At 37.3% G+C, this 27,431-nt stretch overlaps 1 protein-coding gene across 1 annotated transcript in view; it reads right to left on the bottom strand.

Annotated features, from left to right (window-relative positions):
* Positions 1–1,940: 1,940 nt before the first annotated feature.
* Positions 1,941–27,431, bottom strand: part of ST8SIA6 (ST8 alpha-N-acetyl-neuraminide alpha-2,8-sialyltransferase 6) — a 163,731-nt gene continuing 138,240 nt past the window's right edge. The window contains exons 5-8 of the mRNA XM_006052363.3: positions 23,649–23,793; positions 10,661–10,773; positions 6,247–6,339; positions 1,941–4,303 (exon numbers count right to left, since the gene is read on the bottom strand). Of these exons, the coding sequence (XP_006052425.1) occupies positions 3,835–4,303; positions 6,247–6,339; positions 10,661–10,773; positions 23,649–23,793 (820 nt within the window). The 3' untranslated portion in view covers positions 1,941–3,834. The remainder of the gene's footprint in view (positions 4,304–6,246; positions 6,340–10,660; positions 10,774–23,648; positions 23,794–27,431) is intronic.

The following is a 27,431-nucleotide window of genomic DNA, read 5'->3' as shown; positions in this document are numbered from 1 at the left end:
GAATAAAGAAAGAAATAGTCTAATTAAGTCCAGTGCTTCCGATATTGTGAATTCCTGCAATTCCTTCAGGGCTTCATAGCAGAACAGTGCGTCTCCATGTTGTGTTGCATGTGATGTTTTTACTGTCATAACTGTGCTATACATTGCATTATAATTATCCTTTGTAGTAGGTATTTATACCTGTTACACAAAACTTTCCAAATTTCCCAAAGCTTTCTGAAATGTATGGGATGATTTAAGGTACTTGACACAATATAGTATTTAACTGGTAAATTTTTTTGTAAGCAAGGAAAAATCTTGCCCCAGACAGGTTTGATTTATGGCTTACTCCAGTATTCTACACATAGTAAGTCCTCAAAAAAAAAAAAAAATGTCCTTGGCTGATTACCTGGCTGAGTGCCCACATATTTACTGGGTTGGAATTTATATGCAGAAGGAAATCTTCTTTCATGAAAGTCATGATCTATCCTGCCTTTTGTTAGTAGGAAAAAAACAGCAGAGACTTCAAGGACTATTACTATTCCATGCAGTTATTCATGGAATCCTTCCAAGGGACCATACAGCATTCCTATATGCTTAAATAAATATTTCTGCCTTTACCCTTGCATTTTGATAGAAATTATTTTGGGCTCTTATTATTCATTTACATTGCCACATGATGCTAAACAACAAGTAGAAAATGAAATCAACCAAGCCAGTATTTCCCTTAGAAACTGGTAGCAGGTAGTATTATGAGTTGGAGTCCTAACTAAGGTTTGGTAATGGCTAGCACCAGTACTGACTTTGTTTTCCATGCCTATGGATGTACCTGAAATTTAAGAGCAGAAGGTCAAACTCACTCATCTAACAAGTGCTCATTACATCCAGAGATTTCTTGAGAGTGTCACGTCAGACTTGGTGAATCACTAAATCTACAGAATGGAGTTTGGAGGTACTCTTTTAGTTTGGATCTTGGTGAAACACATACAATAGCTCACCATTACAGAACAAAAATTGTTACTTATGATTTCCAATTCACACAGCTGATAGATTACATGATAACATTTCCTGGCAGACGATGATCTCCTATGTGTTCCACTGTGATGCTCCAGTAACGTCCTACTGTTCCGAAACAGATTTTTTAAACTTTCTAAAGTATAATAAGGGGTTTCGCTAGTGGCTCAGTGGTAAAGAACCTGCCTACCAATGCAGGAGAATAGTCAGAAACGACTTAGCGCCTGAACAATAACAACAAAGTATAACAGAACATGAATTTTGATAATGTCACGTGAACTCCATCCTCCCACCCCATTTATTTCTCTACAGCTCTGAGGACACTAGAGAAGTAAAGAGAGTTTCAGACAAGGGCAGGTAACTACAAGCTCTTGTGATTTCACAACAACTCAGACCAACTCAGGAATCAATACAAACAACACACATGTTGTTTGAGACCTCAATTTTGGCTAATGTAAATCTAGGTAGGATAGCTGTAAAACGCCAACATGCTTTGAGGCTGGCAACACAAACGTTAATACAAATGTGAAACAAGAAACGAACTTTGGTTGTGTTCATGGCAAAAGACATACCATGTCTTCTACAACTTAAAAGTTTTTCTACTGACATTTTACTCAAACATGGGTATCTTTGGGACAATGCTCCTTACTTTCACACTATTTTGAGTATTTCCAAAATTCTTATCAGTGACACTGAAAATTCTATTTTGATATTCTAGACAAAACATCCAAAGTTAAAATAGGAAGTTACATAGGAAAAACTTAAGTAAGCTCTAAATGTCCTAATCATAAGTGATTTTTATTAAAATAACTTACAAATTATCTATGTCATATATTTAATGATTTATTTCAGTATATTCTATTATTTTTACTCATCATGTATTTTCAGTGTCATCAAAATGCAAAGTTGAAGTTTCTACTCAGCAGAAAACATTTTGAGGGAAACATTTTACTAAACTATAAAATACTCGAGTGTTCTGATCTATTTTTCATAATCACTGCTAATAACATGATAGAGACATTATCAATCCTGCTAGCAGATTTTTAAAAACTAATTAAACTCATTAGAGGCAGTAGAAAACAGTCATTTATTCATTGCTACAAAAAGATACATGAATTAGACTCTATGCAACTAAAAGCATGATTCTTTTAGAAAATATTTATATATGAACTTTTAAACCAATTTATGGAGGTAATAGGTTTCACTTTATAAAGAACAAATGAGAACGTGAATTAAGAAAAGTATCACAAAAGTCAACTACAATCAAACCAAAAATTAAAGATTAGTTTTGCAAAATAAGCAGTTGGCAGCAGAGTGTTCTTACAAGTGAATGTTGAATAAAACAATAATCTGGCTAAGTTAAGAATTCAGAATTATATTCATAATGAATTTGTCACGCTGTCCACTCTGCTCTGCTCCTATTTCTGCTCTTCTCACACTGGTACAAAAATGAGTAGGAAAGTGTGCACATTATTACTTATTTAAGTCAAATAACTTACTTATTCAATAGCTGCAGGGATGAACTACATCAACATGTATAACATCATAACCTAAGGTATTCAATGTCTCCTTAAGCTTTATTTTATATTGGTGTTTAAATGATTAGTCTTAGTTCTCATGTAAATGTACAGCTTTCCTTGCTGAGAATTAAGTTTCCCTGGGCATTAGTTTTTACGACTTTCCTATGAAATCATTCAGCTTGGTATTATTTCCATTTCACAGATGTAGGTCCAACCCACCACCCCCCTGGGCTATATATCCCATCATCACGTGGAAGTTTGTAGGGCAAAGACCATGATTTACCCTCAAATAACTTCAACTGGAATCAAGGGGACTGCTTTCTCTCCTATCAAGTTTCCTCTACCTAGATTCTTCTTCATTTGGTGAAGCCTTCCTCCTTTACTAGGTTTAATTCAGAAACCACCTCTTCTCTGAAATAGATTTCATTGAAATTGATTGAATCATTCTTGTTTCATTCCTCACAGTACTGTCTCCTCAAAGCTTTTGTGAACATTGAGCACAATGTGTTTACAAAATGCACATCAATGTGTTTATGAAACACACATCTCTTCCTTCCTGCAGGCCTTAAGTCATTTTTATATCTCTCTCACAAAACTTGGGAAAAGGTCGGCATGAAGCAGCTGTTCCCCACAGACAAGACAACAGGTATGAAAAATTGTAACTGCCCTTGAAGTAGTAAATATAGGTATGTAAAAGAGTGATTTTTAAATGTAAAAGAGGAAAAGAATTGGCCTAAATCCAACCACTACATCAGTGTGGCTCAAGACACAAGTGAAGGTAATTAGAAGCATAAGGCATTCGTTCCTGAATAATGAAAGGCTTTTTGTTTAAGTAAACAATTTTCTTATATGTACTTTTTAAATTAGGAAGAAAGGCGGGAATGATTTTATGGATAATAGAGGTTCCTGCCAGAGAAAGAATTCCAGTGGATATTTGGCAACTCAGCTGTTCTCTCCAAAAAGAGTCTTCAAGACAGCCTACTTTTTATTATGTCTGGTGAGGGTGAAAATGGTAAATATCAACAAAGAAATATTCTTAGAGTCCCTACCTCACACCAAATACTTGCCAAAAGATTTCACAGATTATCACATTTTCCTAACATGAGTTAGATATCATGATGCCCATTTTACAGGAAGAGAAACTGATGATTAGAACAATTAAATGAGTTGCTAAGGTTGCACACATAGTGTGGAGTATGGAGCCAACCAACTTTTGGGACTCTTCCTATGAAACACTACAACCATCTCTCTCGGCGTTTGGGAATATTGTTACTCACCAACTGCATTATGTGAACATGATGCCCATTTAAAGGCATTTGGTTCAGGCTGTTTCACATTTGCTAAACTGTAACTTGAGGATGCCTTTCACATGAAGCTGGAGAATTTGGCTATACTCTTTGGGCATCTCATGGAAACCGCGTTTAGGTAACTTATTGTCGTAGTAGTGATGGCTGACAGGCATGTTCTCTCCAGTTCTAGAGAAGGGCCAGAATCCATACAGCTTCACGTTCTCACACAGCTCGACTGCCACACTTGTGATCATCAAGCCGGAGGACAGGCGATACTCGGTCACACCTTTAGTCCTCCAGAAGAGTGCAAGGTTTTTCAGGTACTTGGGATGGAAAAATAAAACCTTTTGTCTTGCTTTAGATTCCTTCAGTGTGTAGTACACTTTAAAAGAGGCCGCGGTATTGGCCCTGAAGGAAAACGCAGGCAGAAGGATGAAAGCATCTCCATAGGCTGCAACGTCCTCCAGAAACATTGCTTTCTTTTCCTTTAAGTTCCCATATCTGCCAAATTTTTAAAACATTGTGATTTTAACAATAATCATCAAAGGAACAGTTTGGGTAACATACCACTGACCAAAAAACAGAACCAGTTATGTCACTGTATATAAAAGAGACAAACTGAAGATTCAGAGAAATTCAGGTTAAGTAAGCATCTTGTATTGGAGAAGGCAATGGCACCCCACTCCAGTACTCTTGCCTGGAAAATCCCATGGACAGAGGAGCCTGGTGGGCTGCAGTCCATGGGGTCGCTAAGAGTCGGACACGACTGAGCGACTTCACCTTCACTTTTCACTTTCATGCATTGGAGAAGGAAATGGCAACCCACTCCAGTGTTCTTGCCTGGAGAGTCCCAGGGACAGGGGAGCCTGGTGGGCTACCGTCTATGGGGTCGCACAGAGTCGGACATAACTGAAGCGACTTAGCAGCAGCAGCAGCAGCAAGCATCTTGTATGATAAATATCAAGGGTTAGGTCTTCATTTCTTTCTTTTCTTTCATCTCTTTCAATAGAATAGGCACATCTATTCTTTCATTTCTACCTTCTTACAGACCTATATCCTTGCTGGAAATACATTTTTAAAAATTATTTTATCTTCAAACTCAGTAATTTTTTCCTGAGGTTGCTTTTTAATGCTGAAACACCTTCCAAATGAATCATACTGATACATTTTCTCAAACACAGCACACTCTTAAAATATCTATACATTTAAAAAAATTCATTGAGCTATATGCAAGTATACATATTATTATAAAATAACAATTTCCTTTAAAACAGCAGTCCCCAACCTTTTTGGCACCAGGGACTGGTTTCACAGAAGATAATTTTTCCATGAACTGGGGGGTGGGGGTGGTTTGGGGATGATTCAAGTGCAGTATCTTTATTGTGTACTTTATTTCTATTATTATTATATCAGTTCCACCTCAGATCATTAGGCATTAGATCCCAGAGGCTGGGGATCTCTGCTTTAGAAAAGTTAAAATATCTATATGCACACACACACACACACACACACACACACACACATATGCATTTTAAATTTCCTCCGTGGACTGTGATAGCTCTATGTGTTTAATTTAAATAATGCCTCAGTAAATACACTGGTATACCTAAGTGCACGTGTTCAGAAAATAAACTCTGGGGAGACAGGTACAATATGTTATATTCTCTTAAGTCATACTAGAACTATTTGAGGGATATATTCTACTAACAACAATTATTAATCACTTTGGATGAAAACAACTGAAGAAAACTAAGTATGGGATTTTGGGGCCTCCCTGGTGGCTCAGACAGTAAAGAATCTGCCTGCAATGCAGGAGACCCGGGTTTGACCCCTGGATCAGAAACATCCCCTGAAGAAGGGAATGGCTACCCACTCCAGTATTTTTGCCTGGAGAATCCCATGGACAGAGGTCCATGGCATCACAAAGAGTCAGACACGACTGAGAAACTAACACTTTCACTTTTAATGGGATTTTTACTAAACAGCCAATATTTCATAGTAGTGACATTGTGGAAAATAAAATATGGGAATTATTTTTTAGTAATAAACTGCCCAAAGTACCCTGACAATTTTGTCAGGTTCTCCTAAGGCTTACTCTCTGAAGCTTCTAAGTAGACTAAGTTTTTTCAAGAAAGTTTTATCAAGACAAAATAGTACCATTAAAATTCTGAAAGGAAATAATTTTTTAAAAACTTCAGTACTGGTGAAAAACATGAAGAGATAAGTAAGTTCTAATTTGATTAGCAACCCTTGACTTATGACATTAGAAGTACAACTGGACATACCTCTCATGAGCCCAACCTAAATTACTAATATATTCTTATGTATTTTCCTTACAAAGCCATTCCAGTCAGTCTCAGCAGCAAGACTGGGGCTTAGACTAAGAAATAGGTTTAATAATAAAAAAGTGGTCTTGAACAGTTATGTAACTTGGAGGGACTTACCTTAGCTTTATAATACTGGGATTTAGAGTCACCAGGTTAGTTTTAGTCCCAACATCATTGGTAACATTTCCTGTGGTTGGGGGGAGATTACACCTGAAATTTGGAAGAAAAAATATTCTCAAAATAGAACTTTCAAAAAAAAGTACATCCACACATATGCATGTGACCATTCTCATTTTATTGGAGAAAATTACTGCTGTAAATAGAGTCTCAGAATTCATCTGATTTCCATCAAAAATACTTAATAAGTACAGAATTTAGACACGGGTTCGATTCCTGGGTTGGGAAGACCCCTTGGAGAAGAAAATGTCAACCTACTCCAATATTCTTGCTGGAAAATCCTATAGCCTGGCAGGCTATAGTCTATGGGGTTGCAAAAGAGTCAGACATGACTTAGCGACTAGACAACAACAGCAACAAACTCTTAGTTGGCATTTCAACATTGGATAAAACGTAAGAATCTGATAAATGCTTTCAGTGACAAAACTAGAAGTGACAATTACACCTTGCCTAGCATTTGAAGAGTTCACAATCCTTTTATTTAAATTATTTATATTAATTAGATTCCATGATGGTCAGTTCACTTCAGTTACTCATTCGTGTCTGACTCTGTGACCCCATGGACCACAGCATGCCAGGCTTCCCTGTGCATCACCAACTCCTGGAGCTTGCTCAAACTCTTGTCCATCGAGTTGGTGATGCCATCCAACCATCTCATCTTCTGCTGTCCCCTTCTCCTGCCTTCAATCTTCCCCAGCATCAGAGTCTTTTCCAATGAGTCAGTTCTTCGCATCAGGTGGCCAAAGTATTGGGGCTTCAGCTTCAGCATCAGTCCTTCCAATGAATATTCAGGACTGATTTCCTTTAGGATTGACTGGTTTGATCTCCTTGCAGTCCAAGGGACTCTCAAAAGTCTTCTCCAATACCACAGTTCAAAAGCACCAATTCTTCGGCACTCAGCTTTCTTTATGGTCCAGATCTCACATCCATACATGACTACTAGAAAAACTGTAACTTTGACTAGATGGACCTCTGTTGGCAAAGTAATGTCTCTGCTTTTTAATATGCTATCTAGGTTGGTCATAGCTTTTCTTCCAAGGAGCAAGCGTCTTTTAATTTCCTGGCTGCAGTCACCATCTGCAGTGATTTTGGAGCCCAAGAAAATAAAATCTCTCACTGTTTCCATTGATACCCATCTATTTGCCATGAAGTGATGGGACTGGATGCCATGATCTTAGTTTTTTTGAATGTTGAGTTTTAAGCCAGCTTTTTCACTCTCCTCTTTCACTTTCATCAAGAGACTCCTCAATTCCTCTTCACTTTCTGCCATCAGGGTGGTGGCATCTGCATATCTGAAGTTATTGACATTTCCCTCTGCAATCTTGATTCCAGCTTTTGCTTCATTCAGCCTGGCATTGTGCACAATGTACTCTGTAATAAACAGGTTGACAATATACAGCTGTTACGTACTCCTTTCCCAATCTGGAACCAGTTTGTTGTTCCACGTCTAATTGTTGCTTCTTGACCTGTATACAGATTTCTCAGGAGGCAGGTAAGGTGGTCTGGTATTCCCATATCTTTAAGAATTTTTCAGTTGTGATTCACACAGTTAAAGGCTTTTTCATAGTCAATAAAGCATAAGTAGATGTTTTTGTGGAACTCTCTTGCTTTTTCAAAAACCCAATGGAGGTTGGCAATTTGATCTCTGGTTCCTCTGCCTTTTCTAAACCCAGCTTGAACATCTGAAAGTTCTCAGTTCATGCACTGTTGAAGCCCTGCATGGAGAATTTTGAGCATTACTTTGCTAGCATGTGAGATGAGTGCAACTATGCAGTTGTTTGAATATTCTTCGGCATTGCCTTTCTTTGGGATTGGAATGAAAACTGACCTTTCCCAGTCCTGTGGCCACTGCTGAGTTTTCCAAATTTGCTGCCACATTGAGTACAGCACTTTCACAGCATCATCTTTTAGGATTTGATATAGGAATTCCATCACCTCCACTAGCTTTGTTCACAGTGGTGTCTCCTAAGGCCCACCTGACTTTGGACTCCAGGATATCTGGTTCTAGGTGAGTGATCACACCATTGGGGTTATCTGGATCATTAACATCTCTTTCGTATAGTTCTTCTGTGTATTCTTGCCACCTTTTCTTAATATATTTGGCTTCTGTTAGGTATTATTGTCAATTTACAAATTTTTAAAAATTGAGGCATTGTCATTATGGTTATAATGTCTGCCAGAAGCAAAGAGTATATAAAAAATTAAAAATTTCCTGATTCCCATATGGATAGTTTTTCCACCAAATTAAGCTGTTAATAAATAAAGCTCTAATGTTCTTATAATGATGCTTTCATATTGATGTTCTCATCCTCTTTTGAGTACTAATTGGTTTTTAAATTGGAAAACAAATTAAGAATTGTAATTTTGAGTAAGCATATTCTTGTCACAAAAAAGGGAAAGTTGGTTACGACTCCCTAAGTATCATTTACAGAATTTCAAGTAGACCATTTCTTTAAAGCTATACATACAAAGGGAGCATCTCTGAGGAAAGCTGTTTAAACTTGACTGTGTTCTGTAATGCTCCTGAGGTTAAAATAATCTATTTCATCCTCTGTGAAATATATGAATAAATGAAATATGTACTTCCCTCACTGATAAAAAAGATACATCCTAAAACAAAGATGGCACTTTGAAAAAAACAAATATTAATCATAGATAACAGGCCACAGAAATATCTTCATTAGTGGACTTCCTGTAACAAATCTACTTTCCAGAACATAACTACTTCATATCCTTTTGAAGACTCAACAATGATTTCCAATATGATATCACTGGAGACCCGTAGGGGAAATATTGTGTATTGCATATATAAAGTACAGTGAAGCCACTCTACACCTATTCTTGTTCCTTACACTTTTAATTGACAGCTCCCAATCTTCTGAAATGAAAAATCACAAGCAGTTTCCAGATGGTTTTATAAACTATAAAACATGTATGGCCAAAATCGATACAGGCTTAAACATTAAATAAATTTTAATGACATCAACTATGTATAGCCCCCATCTGACCTTTATGTTTGGAAGGCTAACTTCAAAAGTATTGAAGTTAGTATTTATATTCTGAAAAAATTAAAAAAAAAAAGTATTTCTATTCAGAAAAATACCTGGCATCAGCAAATGCAGAATCTAGAATATATACATTTATTTCAGAGTTATAAATTAAGTAGCTGTTGAGTTGTTGTTGTTTTTTCTGCTTGTTAAACCTAAACTTGTATTTCTTATACGTGTTATAAAGTAAAATGGATATTTAGGCATAATATTCACCCCAGATGTTTTGGGAATTTTCAGTCTATAACAAGTCTATTATGAGAAGAATTATTTATTTTCCCCCTGGCTTTTCCATACTGAGTACTTTAACAAAATGGCTAAATCATGCAGGTATTCACCATTTCCACATTCATCATGAGGAACACAATAATTGTTGGACTGCCAGGTCTGTTGTTCTGTCATTACTTTCAGCATAAAATTCTAAATGAGATTAAAGTGAGGGGGAGCTCCTGATCCAAAACTGTGTTTCCTTTTCATGTGCTAATAAAAAGGGCAGCATTAAATCAATAAAGATCAAAGGATCTTCCTCAGATGCATGCAATCAGCGCTCATGAAATAGGAAGAAACAGATTTCAACTTTATGAAAAGGTACATTTCAACTGAAATCCATCCTCACAAGGATGAATCATCTTTCCATCATGTTCTGAAAGTGGAGATGCTCTCTGGTTTGTCTTATTAGTTCAGAAACTCATAGAAACCACTTTTGCTTCTGTTTTTGGCAAGCTAGCTTGTACTGAGATATAAACATTTTAAAAGATCAGAATTTTACAAGCCACATTTTCCCCCCTTAAATTTCAGGCCAGAAATCTAAATAAATAATGATGTTTATTTAGAAATCTAAATAAACAATGTTTATTTAGATGTTTATTTAGAAATAAACAATGATGTTTATTTAGAAATCTAAATAAACAATGATGTTTATTTAGGCTATACAAAATCGAAGTCAGCATTTTCATAAGTATTACCTGAAAACAAAGTTTTCTTGAAATGCTGTTTAAGAAAAAAAAAGTTATCCTTGATACTCTGAAGTCTCTGACAAGTCCTTCAGTGAAGATCCTCTTTCACCATAATTTCATACAGGGTTTCTGGAAAGTTTAGTAAGCATAGCAGTTTTATCCTTCTGGTATCAACATTCAAAGGAATTCATGATCCATTTAACACTTCAGAAAACAAACCAGATAAACTGTAGGCTTAAGCAATAAATTTCAAAGATCAAAATTTAAACAGAGTATCTTTAGACTATTCCTTTAAAATATTCAACTGATCTTGGATTTAAAAAAAAAAAAAAACAATTTGATAGTACTTACCTAAAAACGAAGTCAGCTTTATCGATTTCAGCTCCACAGAGAGACTGATTTAGAATTCCCCCATTTCCAACCACTGCACATTGATTAAAAGAATATCCCACAAAAGGCTGAAACTATCAACAGAAAGGGAAAAATTGCCATAAATATCTTTAGTTTTAGAACCATAAACATCGTCAGCTTAATTCAAGTAGCTGAGGTTTTACATATACTAAGGAAAGAAAAAGAACAAGAAGCAATACCCTAGCATGTTAATCAACTTCTGACTAATCATAAGATATCCTGTAGGACTTCCCTGGTGGTCTAGTGGTTAAGAAACTGCCTGCCAATGCAGGGGATACAGCTTCGATCCCTGATCTGGGAAGATTCCACTTGTCATGGAGCAACTAAGCCTGTGCACCACAACTACTGAAGCCTGCACCCTCTGGAGCCTGTGAGCTCTAACTACTGAAGCCTGTGTGCCCAGAGCCTGTGCTGCACAAGACAAGCCCCCGCAACGGGAAGCCCGTGCATCACAACTAGAGAGTAGCCCCCACTTGCCGTAACTAGAGAAAGCCAGGGTGAAATGATGAAGATACACAGCACAGCCAAAAATAATAAATAAATAAAATTTAAAAAAAAGAAAGAAAAAGAAATCCCGTAAACCTAAGTTTCATCTTTCTTGAGAGGAATACATAGCATATCATATAAAATTTAATGTAAAAATACTAAATATAATACATTTGCTTTTAAAATGTACTTTAATGTTTTTTACATCCCATAACTAAGTAAATAAATTGAGGATGACAAAATTTCACACGGGTCTTTCCGACAAACAGGACCATTTTCAGCCAAAAATAAAGCAATTATAAAGTTGCATTAAATTCTCTATTCTTGGCCATAAAATTAACAGTTAATTTAGCAAAAGTTCGCTGTGCTTCCTAAATAGTGAGATCTTCAGGCTCAGTGATGACAGGAAATTTACGCCTGCTGTCTCCATAAATGATCAGCCACGGTGCTTTGAGGAAGCCTAGTCACTCTGTGCTGATTTACTTCCAATTCATTTCCAAGACCAGAATCATTTTTGTTTCCTTCAAGGATCCAACTAGCCAATCCCCAAAGACCCTTCACTATGACCAAATTCTTCACAGTCTGAAAATAACTGGTCAATTGGACAGTGTTGTTGGCCTTTGCTGGTCACTTTTCTGGAAGTCATGGTGACCTTAATCAGAAGCAAGGATGTCAGCACAGACTTCCACAATACAAGGTCCCGATTCACATGTTTTGTCTCTAGAATGTGAACGTAGGTACTTAAGGGGCAGGGAGTATGTTTATTACTTTTCATCCCCCCTCCCTCCATCTTCCACTGCACTTGCCCAGAGGAACATCACTTCTCTTTTTTTTTTTTCTCTCAAAATTCACTTCTTCTTTTTTTTTTTTTTTTGTGCGTGTCATTCTCTCTTTTTATTTTATTTTTAAACTTTACACTATTGTATTGTTTTTGCCAAATATTGAAATGAATCCGCCACAGGTATACATGTGTTCCCCATCCTGAACCCTCCTCCCTCCTCCCTCCCCATACCTTCCCTCTGGGTCATCCCAGTGCACCAGCCCCAAGCATCCAGTATCGTGCATCGAACCTGCACTGGCAACTCATTCCATATATGATATTATACGTATTTCAATGCTATTCTCCCAAATCATCCCACCCTCTCCTTCTCCCACAGAGTCCAAAAGACTGTTCTATACATCAGTGTCTCTTTTCCTGTCTCGTATACAGGGTTATTGTTACCGTTTTTCTAAATTCCATATATATGCGTTAGTATACTGTATTGGTGTTTTTCTTTCTGGCTTACTTCACTCTTTATCATAGGCTCCAGTTTCATCCACCTCATTAGAACTGATTCAAATGTATTCTTTTTAATGGCTGAGTAATACTCCATTGTGTATATGTACCACAGCTTTCTTATCCTTTCATCTGCTGATGGACATCTAGGTTGCTTCCATGTCCTGGCTATTATAAAGAGTGCTGTGATGAACATTGGGGTACACGTGTCTCTTTCAATTCTGGTTTCCTCAGTGTGTATGCCCAGCAGTGGAATTGCTGGATCATAGGGCAGTTCTATCTCCAGGTTCTTAAGGAATCTCCACACTGTTCTCCACAGTGGCTGTACTAGTTTGCATTCCCACCAACAGTGTAAGAGGGTTCCCTTTTCTCCACACCCTCTCCAGCATTTATTGCTTGTAGACTTTTGGATCGCAGCCATTCTGACCGGTGTGAAATGGTACCTCATAGTGGTTTTGATTTGCATTTCTCTGATAATGAGTGATGTTGAGCATCTTTTCATGTGTTTGTTAGCCATCTGTATGTCTTCTTTGGAGAAATGTCTATTTAGTTCTTTGGCTCATTTTTTGATTGGGTCATTTATTTTTCTGGAATTGAACTGTAGGAGTTGCTTGTATATTCTTGAGATTAGTTGTTTGTCAGTTGCTTCATTTGCTATTATTTTCTCCCATTCTGAAGGCTGTCTTTTCACCTTGCTTATAGTTTCCTTTGTTGTGCAGAAGCTTTTAAGTTTAATTAGGTCCCATTTGTTTATTTTTGCTTTTATTTCCAATATTCTGGGAGGTGGGTCATAGAGGATCCTGCTGTGATCTATGTCAGAGAGTGTTTTGCCTATGTTCTCCTCTAGGAGTTTTATAGTTTCTGGTCTTACGTTTAGATCTTTAATCCATTTTGAGTTTATTTTTGTGTATGGTGTTAGAAAGTGCTCTAGTTTCATTCTTTTACAAGTGGTTGACCAGATTTCCCAGCACCACTTGTTAAAGAGATTGTCTTTTCTCCATTGTATATTCTTGCCTCCTTTGTCAAAGATAAGGTGTCCATACATGCATGCATTTATCTCTGGGCTTTCTATTTTGTTCCATTGATCTATATTTCTGTCTTTGTGCCAGTACCATACTGTCTTGATGACTGTGGCTTTGTAGTAGAGCCTGAAGTCAGGTAGGTTGATTCCTCCAGTTCCATTCTTCTTTCTCAAGATAGCTTTGGCTATTCAAGGTTTTTTGTATTTCCATACAAATTGTGAAATTATTTGTTCTAGCTCTGTGAAGAATACTGTTGGTAGCTTGATAGGGATTGCATTGAATCTATAAATTGCTTTGGGTAGTATATTCATTTTCACTATATTGATTCTTCCAACCATGAACATGGTATATTTCTCCATCTATTAGTGTCCTCTTTGATTTCTTTCACCAGTGTTTTATAGTTTTCTATATATAGGTCTTTAGTTTCTTTAGGTAGATATATTCCTAAGTATTTTATTCTTTCCGTTGCAATGGTGAATGGAATTGTTTCCTTAATTTCTCTTTCTGTTTTCTCATTATTAGTGTATAGGAATGCAAGGGATTTCTGTGTGTTGATTTTATGTCCTGCAACTTTACTATAGTCATTGATTAGTTCTAGTAATTTTCTGGTGGAGTCTTTAGGGTTTTCTATGTAGAGGATCATGTCATCTGCAAACAGTGAGAGTTTTACTTCTTTTCCAATTTGGATTCCTTTTATTTCTTTTTCTGCTCTGATTGCTGTGGCCAAAACTTCCAAAACTATGTTGAATAGTAATGGTGAAAGTGGGCACCCTTGTCTTGTTCCTGACTTTAGAGGAAATGCTTTCAATTTTTCACCATTGAGGATAATGTTTGCTGTGGGTTTGTCATATATAGCTTTTATTATGTTGAGGTATGTTCCTTCTATTCCTGCTTTCTGGAGAGTTTTGATCATAAATGGATGTTGAATTTTGTCAAAGGCTTTCTCTGCATCTATTGAGATAATCATATGGTTTTTATTTTTCAATTTGTTAATGTGGTGTATTACATTGATTGATTTGCGGATATTGAAGAATCCTTGCATCCCTGGGATAAAGCCCACTTGGTCATGGTGTATGAGCTTTTTAATGTGTTGTTGGATTCTGATTGCTAAAATTTTGTTAAGGATTTTTGCATCTATGTTCATCAGTGATATTGGCCTGTAGTTTTCTTTTTTTGTGGCATCTTTGTCAGGTTTTGGTATTAGGGTGATGGTGGCCTCATAGAATGAGTTTGGAAGTTTACCATCCTCTGCAATTTTCTGGAAGAGTTTGAGCAGGATAGGTGTTAGCTCTTCTCTAAATTTTTGGTAGAATTCAGCTGTGAAACCGTCTGGACCTGGGCTTTTGTTTGCTGGAAGATTTTTGATTACAGTTTCAATTTCCGTGCTTGTGATGGGTCTGTTAAGATTTTCTATTTCTTCCTGGTCCAGTTTTGGAAAGTTGTACTTTTCTAAGAATTTGTCCATTTCTTCCACATTGTCCATTTTATTGGCATATCATTGTTGATAGTAGTCTCTTATGATCCTTTGTATTTCTGTGTTGTCTGTTGTGATCTCTCCATTTTCATTTCTAATTTTATTGATTTGATTTTTCTCCCTTTGTTTCTTGATGAGTCTGGCTAATGGTTTGTCAATTTTATTTATCCTTTCAAAGAACCAGCTTTTGGCTTTGTTGATTTTTGCTATGGTCTCTTTTGTTTCTTTTGCATTTATTTCTGCCCTAATTTTTAAGATTTCTTTCCTTCTACTAACCCTGGGGTTATTCATCTCTTCCTTTTCTAGTTGCTTTAGGTGTAGAGTTAGGTTATTTATTTGACTTTTTTCTTGTTTCTTGAGGTATGCTTGTATTGCTATGAACTTTCCCCTTAGGACTGCTTTTACAGTGTCCCACAGGTTTTGGGTTGTTGTGTTTTCATTTTCATTCGTTTCTATGCAGATTTTGATTTCTTTTTTGATTTCTTCTGTGATTTGTTGGTTATTCAGCAGCGTGTTGTTCAGCCTCCATATGTTGGAATTTTTAATAGTTTTTCTCCTGTAATTGAGATCTTACTGCATTGTGGTCAGAAAAGATGCTTGGAATGATTTCTATTTTTCTGAATTTACCAAGGCTAGATTAATGGCCCAGGATGTGATCTATCCTGGAGAAGGTTCCCTGTGCGCTTGAGAAAAAGGTGAAATTCATTGTTTTTGGATGAAATGTCCTATAGATATCAATTAGGTCTAACTGGTCTATTGTATCGTTTAAAGTTTGTGTTTCCTTGTTAATTTTCTGTTTAGTTGATCTATCCATAGGTGTGAGTGGGGTATTAAAGTCTCCCACTATTATTGTGTTATTGTTAATTTCTCCTTTCATACTTGTTAGCATTTGTCTTACATATTGCAGAGCTCCCATGTTGGGTGCATATATATTTATAATTGTTATATCTTCTTCTTGGATTGATTCTTTGATCATTATGTAGTGACCGTCTTTGTCTCTTTTCACAGCCTTTGTTTTAAAGTCTATTTTATCTGATATGAGTATTGCTACTCCTGCTTTTTCTTGGTCCCTATTTGCATGGAAAATCTTTTTCCAGCCCTTCACCTTCAGTCTGTATGTGTCCCCTGTTTTGAGGTGGGTCTCTTGTAGACAGCATATGTAGGGGTCTTGTTTTAGTATCCATTCAGCCAGTCTTTGTCTTTTGGTTGGGGAATTCAACCCATTTACGTTTAAGGTAATTATTGATAAGTATGATCCCGTTGCCATTTACTTTATTGTTTTGGGTTTGAATTTATACACCGTTTTTGTGTTTCCTGTCTAGAGAATATCCTTTAGTATTTGTTGGAGAGCTGGTTTGGTGGTGCTGAATTCTCTCAGCTTTTGCTTGTCTGTAAAGCTTTTGATTTCTCCTTCATATTTGAATGAGATCCTTGCTGGGTACAAAAATCTGGGCTGTAGGTTATTTTCTTTCATCACTTTAAGTATGTCTTGCCATTCCCTCCTGGCTTGAAGAGTTTCTATTGAAAGATCAGCTGTTATCCTTATGGGAATTCCCTTGTGTGTTATTTGTTGTTTTTCCCTTGTTGCTTTTAATATTTATTCTTTGTGTTTGATCTTTGTTAATTTGATTAATATGTGTCTTGGGGTGTTTTGCCTTGGGTTTATCCTGTTTGGGACTCTCTGGGTTTCTTGGACTTGAGTGATTATTTCCTTCCCCATTTTAGGGAAGTTTTCAACTATTATCTCCTCAAGTATTTTCTCATGGTCTTTCTTTTTGTCTTCTTCTTCTGGGACCCCTATGATTCAAATGTTGTAGCATTTAATATTGTCCTGGAGGTCTCTGAGATTGTCCTCATTTCTTTTAATTTGTTTTTCTTTTTTCCTCTCTGATTCATTTATATCTACCATTCTATCTTCTAATTCACTAATCCTATCTTCTGCCTCTGTTATTCTACTATTTGTTGCCTCCAGAGTGTTTTTGATTTCATTTATTGCATTATTCATTATATACTGACTCTTTTTTATTTCTTCTAGGTCCTTGTTAAACCTTTCTTGCATCTTCTCAATCCTTGTTTCCAGGCTATTTATCTGTGATTCCATTTTGATTTCAAGATTTTGGATCAATTTCACTATCATTATTCGGAATTCTTTATCAGGTAAATTCCCTATCTCTTCCTCTTTTGTTTGGTTTGGTGGGCATTTATCCTGTTCCTTTATCTGCTGGGTATTCCTCTGTCTCTTCATCTTGTTTAAATTGCTGAGTTTGGGGTGTCCTTTCTGTATTCTGGCAGTTTGTGGAGTTCTCTTTATTATGGTGTTTCCTCACTGTGTGTGAGTTTGTACAGGTTGTTTGTCAAGGTTTCTTGGTTAGGGAAGCTTGTGTTGGTGTTCTGGTGGGTGGAGCTGGATTTCTTCTCTCTGGAGTGCAATGAAGTGTCCAGTAATGAGTTATGAGATGTCTATGGTTTTGGGGTGACTTTGGGAAGACTGTATCTTGGAGCTCAGGGCTGTGTTCCTGTGTTGCTGGAGAATTTGCTTGGTATGTCTTGCCCTGGAACTTGTTGGCTCTTGTGTGATGCTTGGTTTCAGTGTAGGTATGGAGGTGTTTGATGAGCTCCTGTCAATTAATGATCCCTGGAGTCAGGAGTTCCCTGGAGTCAGGGTTTGGACTTAAGCCTCCTGCTTCCAGTTATTGGTCTTATTATTACAGTAGTTTCAAAACTTCTCCTTCTATACAGCACCATTGATAAAACATCTACGTTAAAGATGAAAAGTTTCTCCACTGTGAGGGTCACCCAGAGAGGTTCACAGCGTTACATGGAGAAGAGAAGAGGGAGGAGGGAGTTAGAGGTGACCTGAATGAGATGAGGTGGAATCAATAGAGGAGAGAGTGGGCTAGCCAGTAATCACTTCCTTATGTGCACTCCACAACTGGATCGCTCAGAGATGTTCATGGAGTTATACAGAGAAGAGAAGAAGGAGGAAGGAGACAGAGGTGGCCAGGAGGATAAAAGGGGGAAATGAAAAGGAGGGAGACAGATCCAGCCAGTAATCAATTCCTTAAGTGTCCTCCATCATCTGGAACACACAGAAATTCACAGAGTTGGGTACAGTAGAGAGGGGTTAGGGAGGAGACACAGGCGACCCAGTGGAGAAAAAGGAGAGTCCAAAGGGAAAGAGAGCAGTCAAGCCAGTAATCTCGCTCCCTAGTGAAAAATGGGTACTGAAGATTGGGTTCTTAAAGGTACAAAATTTGTAACAAATACATAAAAGCAAAAATTAAAAATCTAGAGTAGAGTTTGGAATTTCAAAAATACAATGTTAAAGAGAAGAAGAAGGAAAAGAAAGAGAGAAAAAACAAACAAACAAAAACAAACAAAGTTGCAAAAATTATAAAGAAAATATAGGTACAAAATTGATAACAAATACCAAAAAGCAAAAGTTAAAAATCTAGAGTAGAGTTTGAAATTTCAAAAATATAATGTTAAAAAAAAGAAGAAGAAAAACAAAGAGAGAGAAAAAAAAAAACAACAAAAACAAACAAAGTCACAAAAATTATAAAGAAAATATAGGTTCAAAATTGGTAACAAATGCCAAAAAGCATAAATTAAAAATCTAGAGTAGAGTTTGGAATTTCAGATATACAATGTTATATAAAAGAAGAAGAGAAAGAAAGAGAGAGAAAAAAAAGTCACAAAAATTATAAAAAAAAAAATATCGGTACAAAATTGATATCAAATACCAAAAAGCTAAAATTAAAAATCTAGAGTAGAGATTGGAATTTCAAAAATACAATGTTAAAGAAAAGAAAAAAAAAAAAACAAGGTCACAAAAATTATAAAAAATATATATATGAAGTTTGCTTTAAAAAAAATAGGGTCTTTTTTTTTTTAAGTAGTAGTAGGTTATAAAAGTGAAAATTAAAGGAATAATAGAGGACTTAAAAAATTTTTTTTAATTAAAAAAAAAAAGAAAGACTGATCATAAACATAGTAAAAATATATCTAGGACTTTCTCTGGTTTTGCTGTGAGTATTGTGGGGTCAGTTCATTTTCGGCTAGTTCCTTGGTCCGACTTATATTTCTCAAGATCTATAGGCCCCTTCCTATGTAGTCGGTACAAACCACAGGGTTTTAATCTATTGCCTGTAGCTTCCAAGGTGGTTCCCTCTGTTATAGCTTCTTCTGTTTGCTGGTCTCTTCAGTGTGTGTTTCTGCCCTGACTCAAAGGGGACGGGTGGTGGACACTTTTTTTTTTTTTTAGGCTCACTTGTTCAGTCGCACTGTGGGGAGGGAAGGACGCTGCAAACAAATAACACTGGCGTGTGCTCGCAGTGCCTCAGCCACACTGGATCTGCCCCCGCTCACTGCGCGTGTAGCCTCCCTAACCACACTGCTCACGCTCTAGGTTGCTCTGCCAGGAACCATCCGTGGCCAGCCCTGGGCTGCTTGCACCTCCCGGGTCCAAGCCGCTCAGGTTCAGGCACTCGGGTAGTCCTCAGAGGCGCAGACTCGGTTGGGCCTGTGTTTTGTGCCCTTCCCAGGTCTGAGCAGCTCAGCTGATGAGGTGTTTGGCGCGAGCGATTGCTGCGACTTATCGCCTCCCCGCGGCTTGGTTATCTAGGTGTACAACTGGCGCACCTTCTCAGGCAGATGTTGATCGTCCAGACCCCCAAGAAGTTTTAGTTAGCAAAGAAGCCTGCTTACAGTTTTATAGATAATGTCTCTCTGGGGCTGCAATTGCCCCCTGGCTCTGGCTGCCTGTCACCGGAGGGGGATGGTCTGCAGCTGGCTATCTCTGTTCAGTCCTTTGATCTGTGCACGGGCCTGGCGGTGTCTTAGGTTAGGGCTGACTTTTCGTGTGGTAGATATCCCACAGTCTGGTTTCCTAGCCCAAATTATTTCGCTCAGATAGCACTCAGGGTATTCAGGCCAGATCCTTACTCTAAGCGATGCAGCCCGCACCGTGCCTCCCTGCCCAGCCCCCGCTTGCTAGTGGCGCGTGCAGGCATCTGCGCTGCTTCTCTGCTGGGGGAGTTACCGTAGGGCTTGCAATCTGCAGGTTTTAATTATTTATTTATTTTTCCTCCCTGTTATGTTGCCCTCTGTGCTTCCAAGGCTTGGCACAGATTCGGCAGTGAAAAGGTTTCCTGGTGCTTGGAAACTTCTCTCTTTTTAAGACTCCCTTCCCTGGACAGAACTCCATCCCTCCCTCTTTTGTCTCTTTTTTTTTGTCTTTTATATTTTTTCCTACCTCCTTTCAAAGACTTGGGTTGCTTTTCTGGGTGCCTGATGTCCTCTGCCGGCATTCAGAAGTTGTTTTGTGGAATTTACTCGGCGTTTAAATGTTCTTTTGATGAATTTTGTGGGGGAGAAAGTGTTCTCCCCATCCTACTCCTCCGCCATCTTAGCTCCTCCCCCGCCCCAGAACATCACTTCTCAATGAATGACTGCTGGCCCAGTGGCCACCTGGGTATAACCCCCAATGTCATGTTGGAACCCAGTTGTCCCAGCTTATGGGAACCAACTGGTAAATACTCAGGAATTTTGTCAGCTGGTTGTTAAACCAGTGGTAAATTATAATCACCACAGTGGGGGTATCTACACTGCTGCTGTCAGGGAACCCTCCTGTCCGGTGTACAAGCACACCCCAGGACCAGTGTGCTTCTGAGCTGCCCTACAGACCCTGAGTCACCTGATTGCCCTGTGCTCCTGATGCTGAATTGGGAGATGCCAAACAAGGGATGAGAACTATGTTTCAGCACATCTGGATTGTCCCTAAAAATGAAAAATCATATGGTGCTTCTTATGGGAAAAGCACTTTTCTGAGTTGTAACTTGATACATAGAATCCATACAACAGCCTTGTGAGCATTTTACAGACAAGAAGATGGAGGCACGAGTTTAAGTAATGGCTAGAGAGCAGCAGAGCTGGGATTCAAACCCAGGCAGTCTGTTTCATAGTCCACTGTCATCTTACAGATGCTCTCATTCAAGGGATAAAGGTTAACTTAAGCATGTGCCTTGGGGCTTCCCTGATGGTTCAGTGGTTAAGAACCCACACTTTCATTGCAGGGTGGGTTCAGTCCCTGGTTGGGGAACTAAGATGCCACATGCTGCTTGGCATGGTCAAACAATTAATTAAAATAAATTTTTTTTAAATGATGTGCCTTATTTCCCTGATGGCTTTGATGCCCAGCAGAATGCCTGGCTCTTTAATGAATGGTTCTCATATACCTCTGATTATTGCAAGTCAGTGAACTTCTATTAACAGCTGTTTTCAGACAGTGTTTACTAAACAATACACAGTAAATTCTGAACTTTACAGATAGGGTGGAATGTAAATAGGCTCTTTATGGTACAATAGAAGAGATTACTGAGAGGAACCTATCTCCAATTAAGCACTTAATATAATGAATATTTTTTTCTGGTTTCTTGGTCAACTAGGAAGAAAAAACCCATATGTTTTGAGATCTCATGTTCAGTAAGAGATTAAATAAATGAAAATTTCAATGTCCTCTAAACCTCCTAATAAAATGCAACTTTGGGCAACTCAACAGTCTGCTTGTTGCTCATTCCCATTGTCAACCAACTTTGGGGACTTCCCTGGTGGTCCAGTGTTTACTTCCATTGCAGCGGGGCATGGGTTTGATCCCTGGTCAGGGAACTGAGATCCTGCATGACTTTGCAGTGTGACCAAAAGTAAGTAAAATAAAATGAAATGGAGAAACAAAAAAAAAAAAAAAAAAGAAAGAAAGAAAACCAACTTTGTTGTTTCTTTTCAAGTTACTTGGCAGAGTTTTTGGAGAAAGTGACTTTACAACATTTCCCCAAAAGCATCTAATGCTGCGATTTGCTCACTGTGTGCCTGGCAGAACACAGCAGGGTGGGAGTGTGGAAAGCAACTTTGGATGCTGTGTCCATGGACGGGATGTTGAAGAAACACAGAAAAGTGAGTTCACTTTGCAGTTGTTACTGTATTAACTTCAGAATTTCCTCCCCCCAGTTTTAAAAGTCAGCATCAATTTGGAAAATGGATGCTGTTGTTAACCTCATCCAGAATTATCAAGCTTATGTTAAATTATTCTTTTCAAGGTGCCAATTAGAAGCAAAAAATACCTGCTGTTCCTCTGTTCTGGCCAGCCTAAAGCAAGGAAAACACTAGAAAAAATGGCATGGGTGAAAGAGTTGCTCTCTGTGGACCTCCCCAAGGCCTTCTCTGATAAGGGATATAAATATTCTTTGAAAGTGAAAGTGTCAGTCACTCAGTCATGTCTGACTCTTTGTGACCCCAAAGACTGTAGCCCTCTAGGCTCCTCTGTCCATGGAATTCTCCAGGCAAGAATACTGGAGTGGTTTGCCATTCCCTTCTCCAGGGGATCTTCCTGACCCAGGGATCAAACCTGGGTCTTCTGTACTGCAGACAGATTCTTGACCACTGAGCCATCTTTAGTTGCTATCATTTTAGCTATTAGTAATTTCAATGAATCATGAGGGGATTTTCAGAATGCTGTATGAATTGGTCCCCATTCCCTTCCAGAAAATGTGCAATATTTTTTCTCTAACATTTTATATTGATTTTGTTCATTCCCAGAAAATTATACTTCCCTTTAACTGTAATCTTTTTTGAAAAAAACTGGAACAACTTACATAACAATAAAACAGTCAAAAGAAGTCAAATGACCAACATAATGGAATTAATTGTAAGAACTGAATATTCTACAGTTGGTAAACTGCATATATAAAGTGATCCCATTTTGACCACTGATGTGGCCTAACTGCTTTTCATGAAATCATAAAAAGATGTCTGAAAGTACAGTTTATTAGCAGTGGGATATTCTTCATGAGAAAAATTTCCCCTAAGTTTGGATTTATATTGTAATGATAATGTATCATTACTTAGTTTAATAAATGAAAATACAATGAATGCATCTATGCACTGGGAAATGTTCTAGGAACTTGGGATATATCAGTGAACACACTAGATTAAAAATCCCTGACTGAAAAAAAAAGGATAAAAACTATCTTTTCTACTGTTGATTTCATTGTTATATTTTTCATTCTTATCTGTCCTTCCTTCATATCTAACTATATCACTTTCACCATTTGTTTTTATGGTCATCTTTGTCAATTTGAGTTTCTTAATTACATATATTTTAAATCTTTCTCAGATTGCTTCCCACGAACTAAATTCATCTTAAATTTTAAAATTAAAAAAAAAAAAAAATCCCTGTCTAGTGGAAGCAATGTTTACTAACCAGGAATTCTAATGTATTTACTTCCCAAAGATTAGTCACATAAACCTGCAGTTCTCTGTGAAAAAATTGAGTTAGTCACCAAAACTGACAAGTGGAAGAACCAGGTAAAAAATGGTTATCTCCCCAAGTCCTGGTAATTACTATGCAGAAAGCCCAATACTTCGTCTCATACTAGGATGAGTCATGAAGACTCAAGGTCTAGAAGAGTTTATTATTTAAGATACAAATACCATTCCCTGCAGAGCCACAAGGATTCAAAACTGCCTGCTGAAAATGGACTGCCGTACGTATCTTACACATCAGAATGTGGCATTTTATTGCATCAACTCCTCCGTTTTTATGTTATTACTTCATCTGAGACAATGTTCACCCTAAATGGTGACACAAAGAAACCACAAGAAATTTTCACTCACCACTGGCAACATATCAAAAATGTTTTCTTTAATTTGGATTTTGCTTTTACTTTCCACCTCATATGTCATGTTGGTCCCAATGGGAGTGTTGTTTTGAGAAACAATGAAGTTTTGAACAGCATCACAACAGGAAGCGAGTTTTGCTCTGTGAAGGATAAGGAGACAAATGAGTCAAGGATTAAGATTAAGAAATCCGAAATAGAGATGAGGAGGGAAAATGCAGAAGAGAATTTTGCCATATTGACTTTCAGAGAGAAGATACCTCATTCACAAGGTATCTTTATCTTTATCTCATTCCATTCTAACTGGCCCTGGATGGGGCAAGGATAAAATAGCAAACACCAGTAATGTACTCACACTCAGGTAAGGACTGAGTCACCCATAGGAAATACTGAGCATATAATGGTATATATATAAAGACTTGGGACTTCTCTGGTGGCCCAGTGGTAAAGAATCCACCTGCCAGTGCAGCGAACATGGATTCGAGCCCTGCTCCAGGAAGACCCCACATGCCGTAGAACAACTAAGTCCGTGTGCCACAACTATTGAGCTGTGCTCTGGAATCTGGGAGCCACAACTACTGAGCCCACGTGCCCTAGACCCCGTGCTCTGCAACAAAAGAAACCACCACAATGAGAAGTCTGTGCAATGCAACTAGGGAGTGACTCCCACTTGCCTCAACTAGAGAAAGTCCTTGCACAGCAACAAAGACCCAGTGCTGCCAAAAATAATTAACTAAATAAATATATAAAATAAATATAAAGACTTCTTTCTCATGATAATGTTGTAACCACAAAAAGAAAATGATAGAATACTTTCTAATTATTTTATTAAAAAGTATAGAAATCAAATTAAGACCAGTATCACACACCATCACCAAAGCAATACGTAATCATTTATTACAAGACAATTTCAACAAAAAGAAGCACCATTCAACAGTGATTTTTTTCAAGCTTCATTGAAGTATAATTCACAAATACAGGGAATTCCCTGGTGATCCAGTGGTTAGGACATTATGGCAGAGGGCCTGGGTTCAATCTCTTGGTCAGGGAACTAAGATCCTGTAAGCCATGCAGCGTGGCCAAAAAAAAAAAAAAAAAAAAATTCACAAATGCAAATTGTTTATGTTCATGTTTTGATACTCACACATATTGTACAGTCATTACCATAATCAAACTAATCAACATATTCCATCACTCCACATAGTTATCTTTCTTTTTCTTTATGGTAAGAATACTTGAGATTTACCTTCTTAGCAAATTGCAAGTATACAGTACAGTACAGCTAACCATAACCGCACTGATGCACATTAATAGAGTGAATTTTTACATGAGGCGAATTTAAAGCTGCCATTCTTTAGAGAAAGTTTAGAGTAATTCAGAGCCAAGCAATGTCTGTTAAGTGTTCCAGTGGAGTGACACCTTACTGCCAGAATGCAGACCCAGAAAGGTCCTTCCAGGGATCATCTGAGTTTACCCCCAACTTCTGGCAGGTGAATCTAGAACCACTCAGAATTTACATTTTGCAAGTGTAATTCTCCAGAGATGTAGATTCCATATAATCTCTTGATCATAATTTCATAACCTTGAAGTCAAGAGACTCTGTCATTTGCAAAACTGAACTCTCTTCTCTTAAATCCACTTCTCTGGTTAGTTTCTCACAGAATCTTTCCATAAAAACACTTCATGTAAATGAAAATGGTAATCATCAAGCAAAGCTTGAACTTTTTCCATCTTGATGCATTTAGAGAATTTCCTCTTCTCTCAGATTTTTTCCTAAGACCGGTTTTCACTAAAGTCATCTTGTTCATCTTTAAACCTTTACATATTTCTCTGTTCACTTAAAAATATATATTATAGTTGGGTCCTACATAGCACAAGGAACAGTGAATACTCAGTGGATATTGATACCCTAGATTCCCAACTGGTTCTTCTACACTGCACATTTTTTAATTGGTTTTTGGTCCTGAAGGGTATACTTTTATATATGTTCATACTGAACTTGCTTCTTTTGAAAAAAATACAACACTCTGGTCTATCATGGTCATTTAAAAAAAATATTTATTCATTTTTTTGACTGTGTCAGGTCTTAGTTGCAGCACATGGTATCTTTAGTTGTGGCGGCTGGGATCTTAGTTCCTTGACCAGGGATGGGATCGAACCTGTGTCCTCTGAATTGCAAAGTGAATTCTTAACCACTGGACCACCAGGGAAGTCCTGTTCATTTTGAATTACATTCCAGTCATCTTGGATTCCAATAATTTTCAGGGTATGAAAAGTCAGTGCTATGATATTATTTGAACTGTAAAAATCAAGATTTTCAAATGAATTCTTATAAGTCAGCTTATCTTATTAAAATAGTATCCCTCTCTGTATTTCAGAACCTACCATTTCTAAAAGCGAGATCATGGAGAACAACAAAAGAAAACATTGAAAATGAAATGATGTGTCATCAAAAACATGATAGTATTTTTAATGATAAATTTAATTTCATAACAATTCATGTGACATACTGCAAACTCAGAAATCCTTATGTATTTATAATTTTAAATATCTCTTACAAAACATGTTGAGAAAGGCAGTAGAATAGATTCTCAAGTACTGTCTACAAGTAATTTAATTTCTCTAAGGATATCTGGTGCTTGAAAGAATATTGCATCATACACACACAAAAGCACTAAGCAGAGTACCCTTTGTGGGATTTTAAATAGTTTTTTTCTGGCAGTTCCCTGGTGGGCTACTGGTTAGGATTCAGTGCCTTCAATGCTGTGGCCTGGATTCAATCCTTGGTCAGGGAACTGAGATACTACAAGCCATACAGTGCAGCCAAATTTTTTTCTAATTTTCTGAAATTATATTCTCAATTATAAAATTTTCAAATCCACGGGAAATTTGAAAGAACTGGACAATGTGCATTTGAATAATGACCAGATAGACTCCACAAGTAATTTTTTTTTTTACTGTATTTGCCTTAATGTGTATTTACCCATCAATTCACTTTTGCTGTTACAGATATTACAATTCAAAGTAAATTAAAGGTATCAGTAGACTTCAGCCCTAAATACTTCAGCATGTATAACATTATTATGTATTTGGGGGTAGAATTTACATACAATAAAATCCCAAATGTATTCAATGAGTTCTGAGAAGTGCAGAGACCCCTGGAATCCAATCCTCTATCAAGATATAGAATATTACCAACTCTACCAAACAATTCCTCAAACTCTTCTAGTCCACCTCCAGCCCAACCCCACCTCAAGGCAACCCCATTCGTGATCTTTTTTTTTTACCAAACATTAGTTTTGCCTGTTCCAGAATTTATATAAGCATAATCATATTAACACAATATTTTAAATCAATTGTACTCTAATAAAGTTTTTTGTATTTAATTAATTTAAAATATCATATCATATATATACTTTTGTGTAAGGCTTCTTTCACTTGGTATAAATGTTTCTGCCATTCATGTATGTTGCTGTGTGTGTTGGTAACTTGTCCCTTTTTATTGCTGGAGTCATGTTCCATTGTCTGAATGTACCAGAATCGATTTAGCCATTCCTTCCTTGCACTTTTACAGAAATCACTATCAAAAATCAATGTTAACTTTGTTGTGTAGCAGAAAGTGCAATAACACAACACTGTAAAGCAATTATATGCCAATGAAAAAATAAAAAAGAGGGGGGAAAATCAATGTTAAACACCTAAAGACTCATAATAACTTCCCAGGAAAAACATCAGAATAATTATCCAAAACATCATTTTTGTAGCCTATGTTGGGTCACTT

This window comes from Bubalus bubalis, chromosome 14, assembly GCF_019923935.1.
Source record: "Bubalus bubalis isolate 160015118507 breed Murrah chromosome 14, NDDB_SH_1, whole genome shotgun sequence".
Taxonomy (NCBI): Eukaryota; Metazoa; Chordata; class Mammalia; order Artiodactyla; family Bovidae; genus Bubalus; species Bubalus bubalis.
The sequence above is the reverse complement of the archived record's forward strand: the minus strand, read 5'-3'. Positions and strand labels throughout refer to the sequence as shown.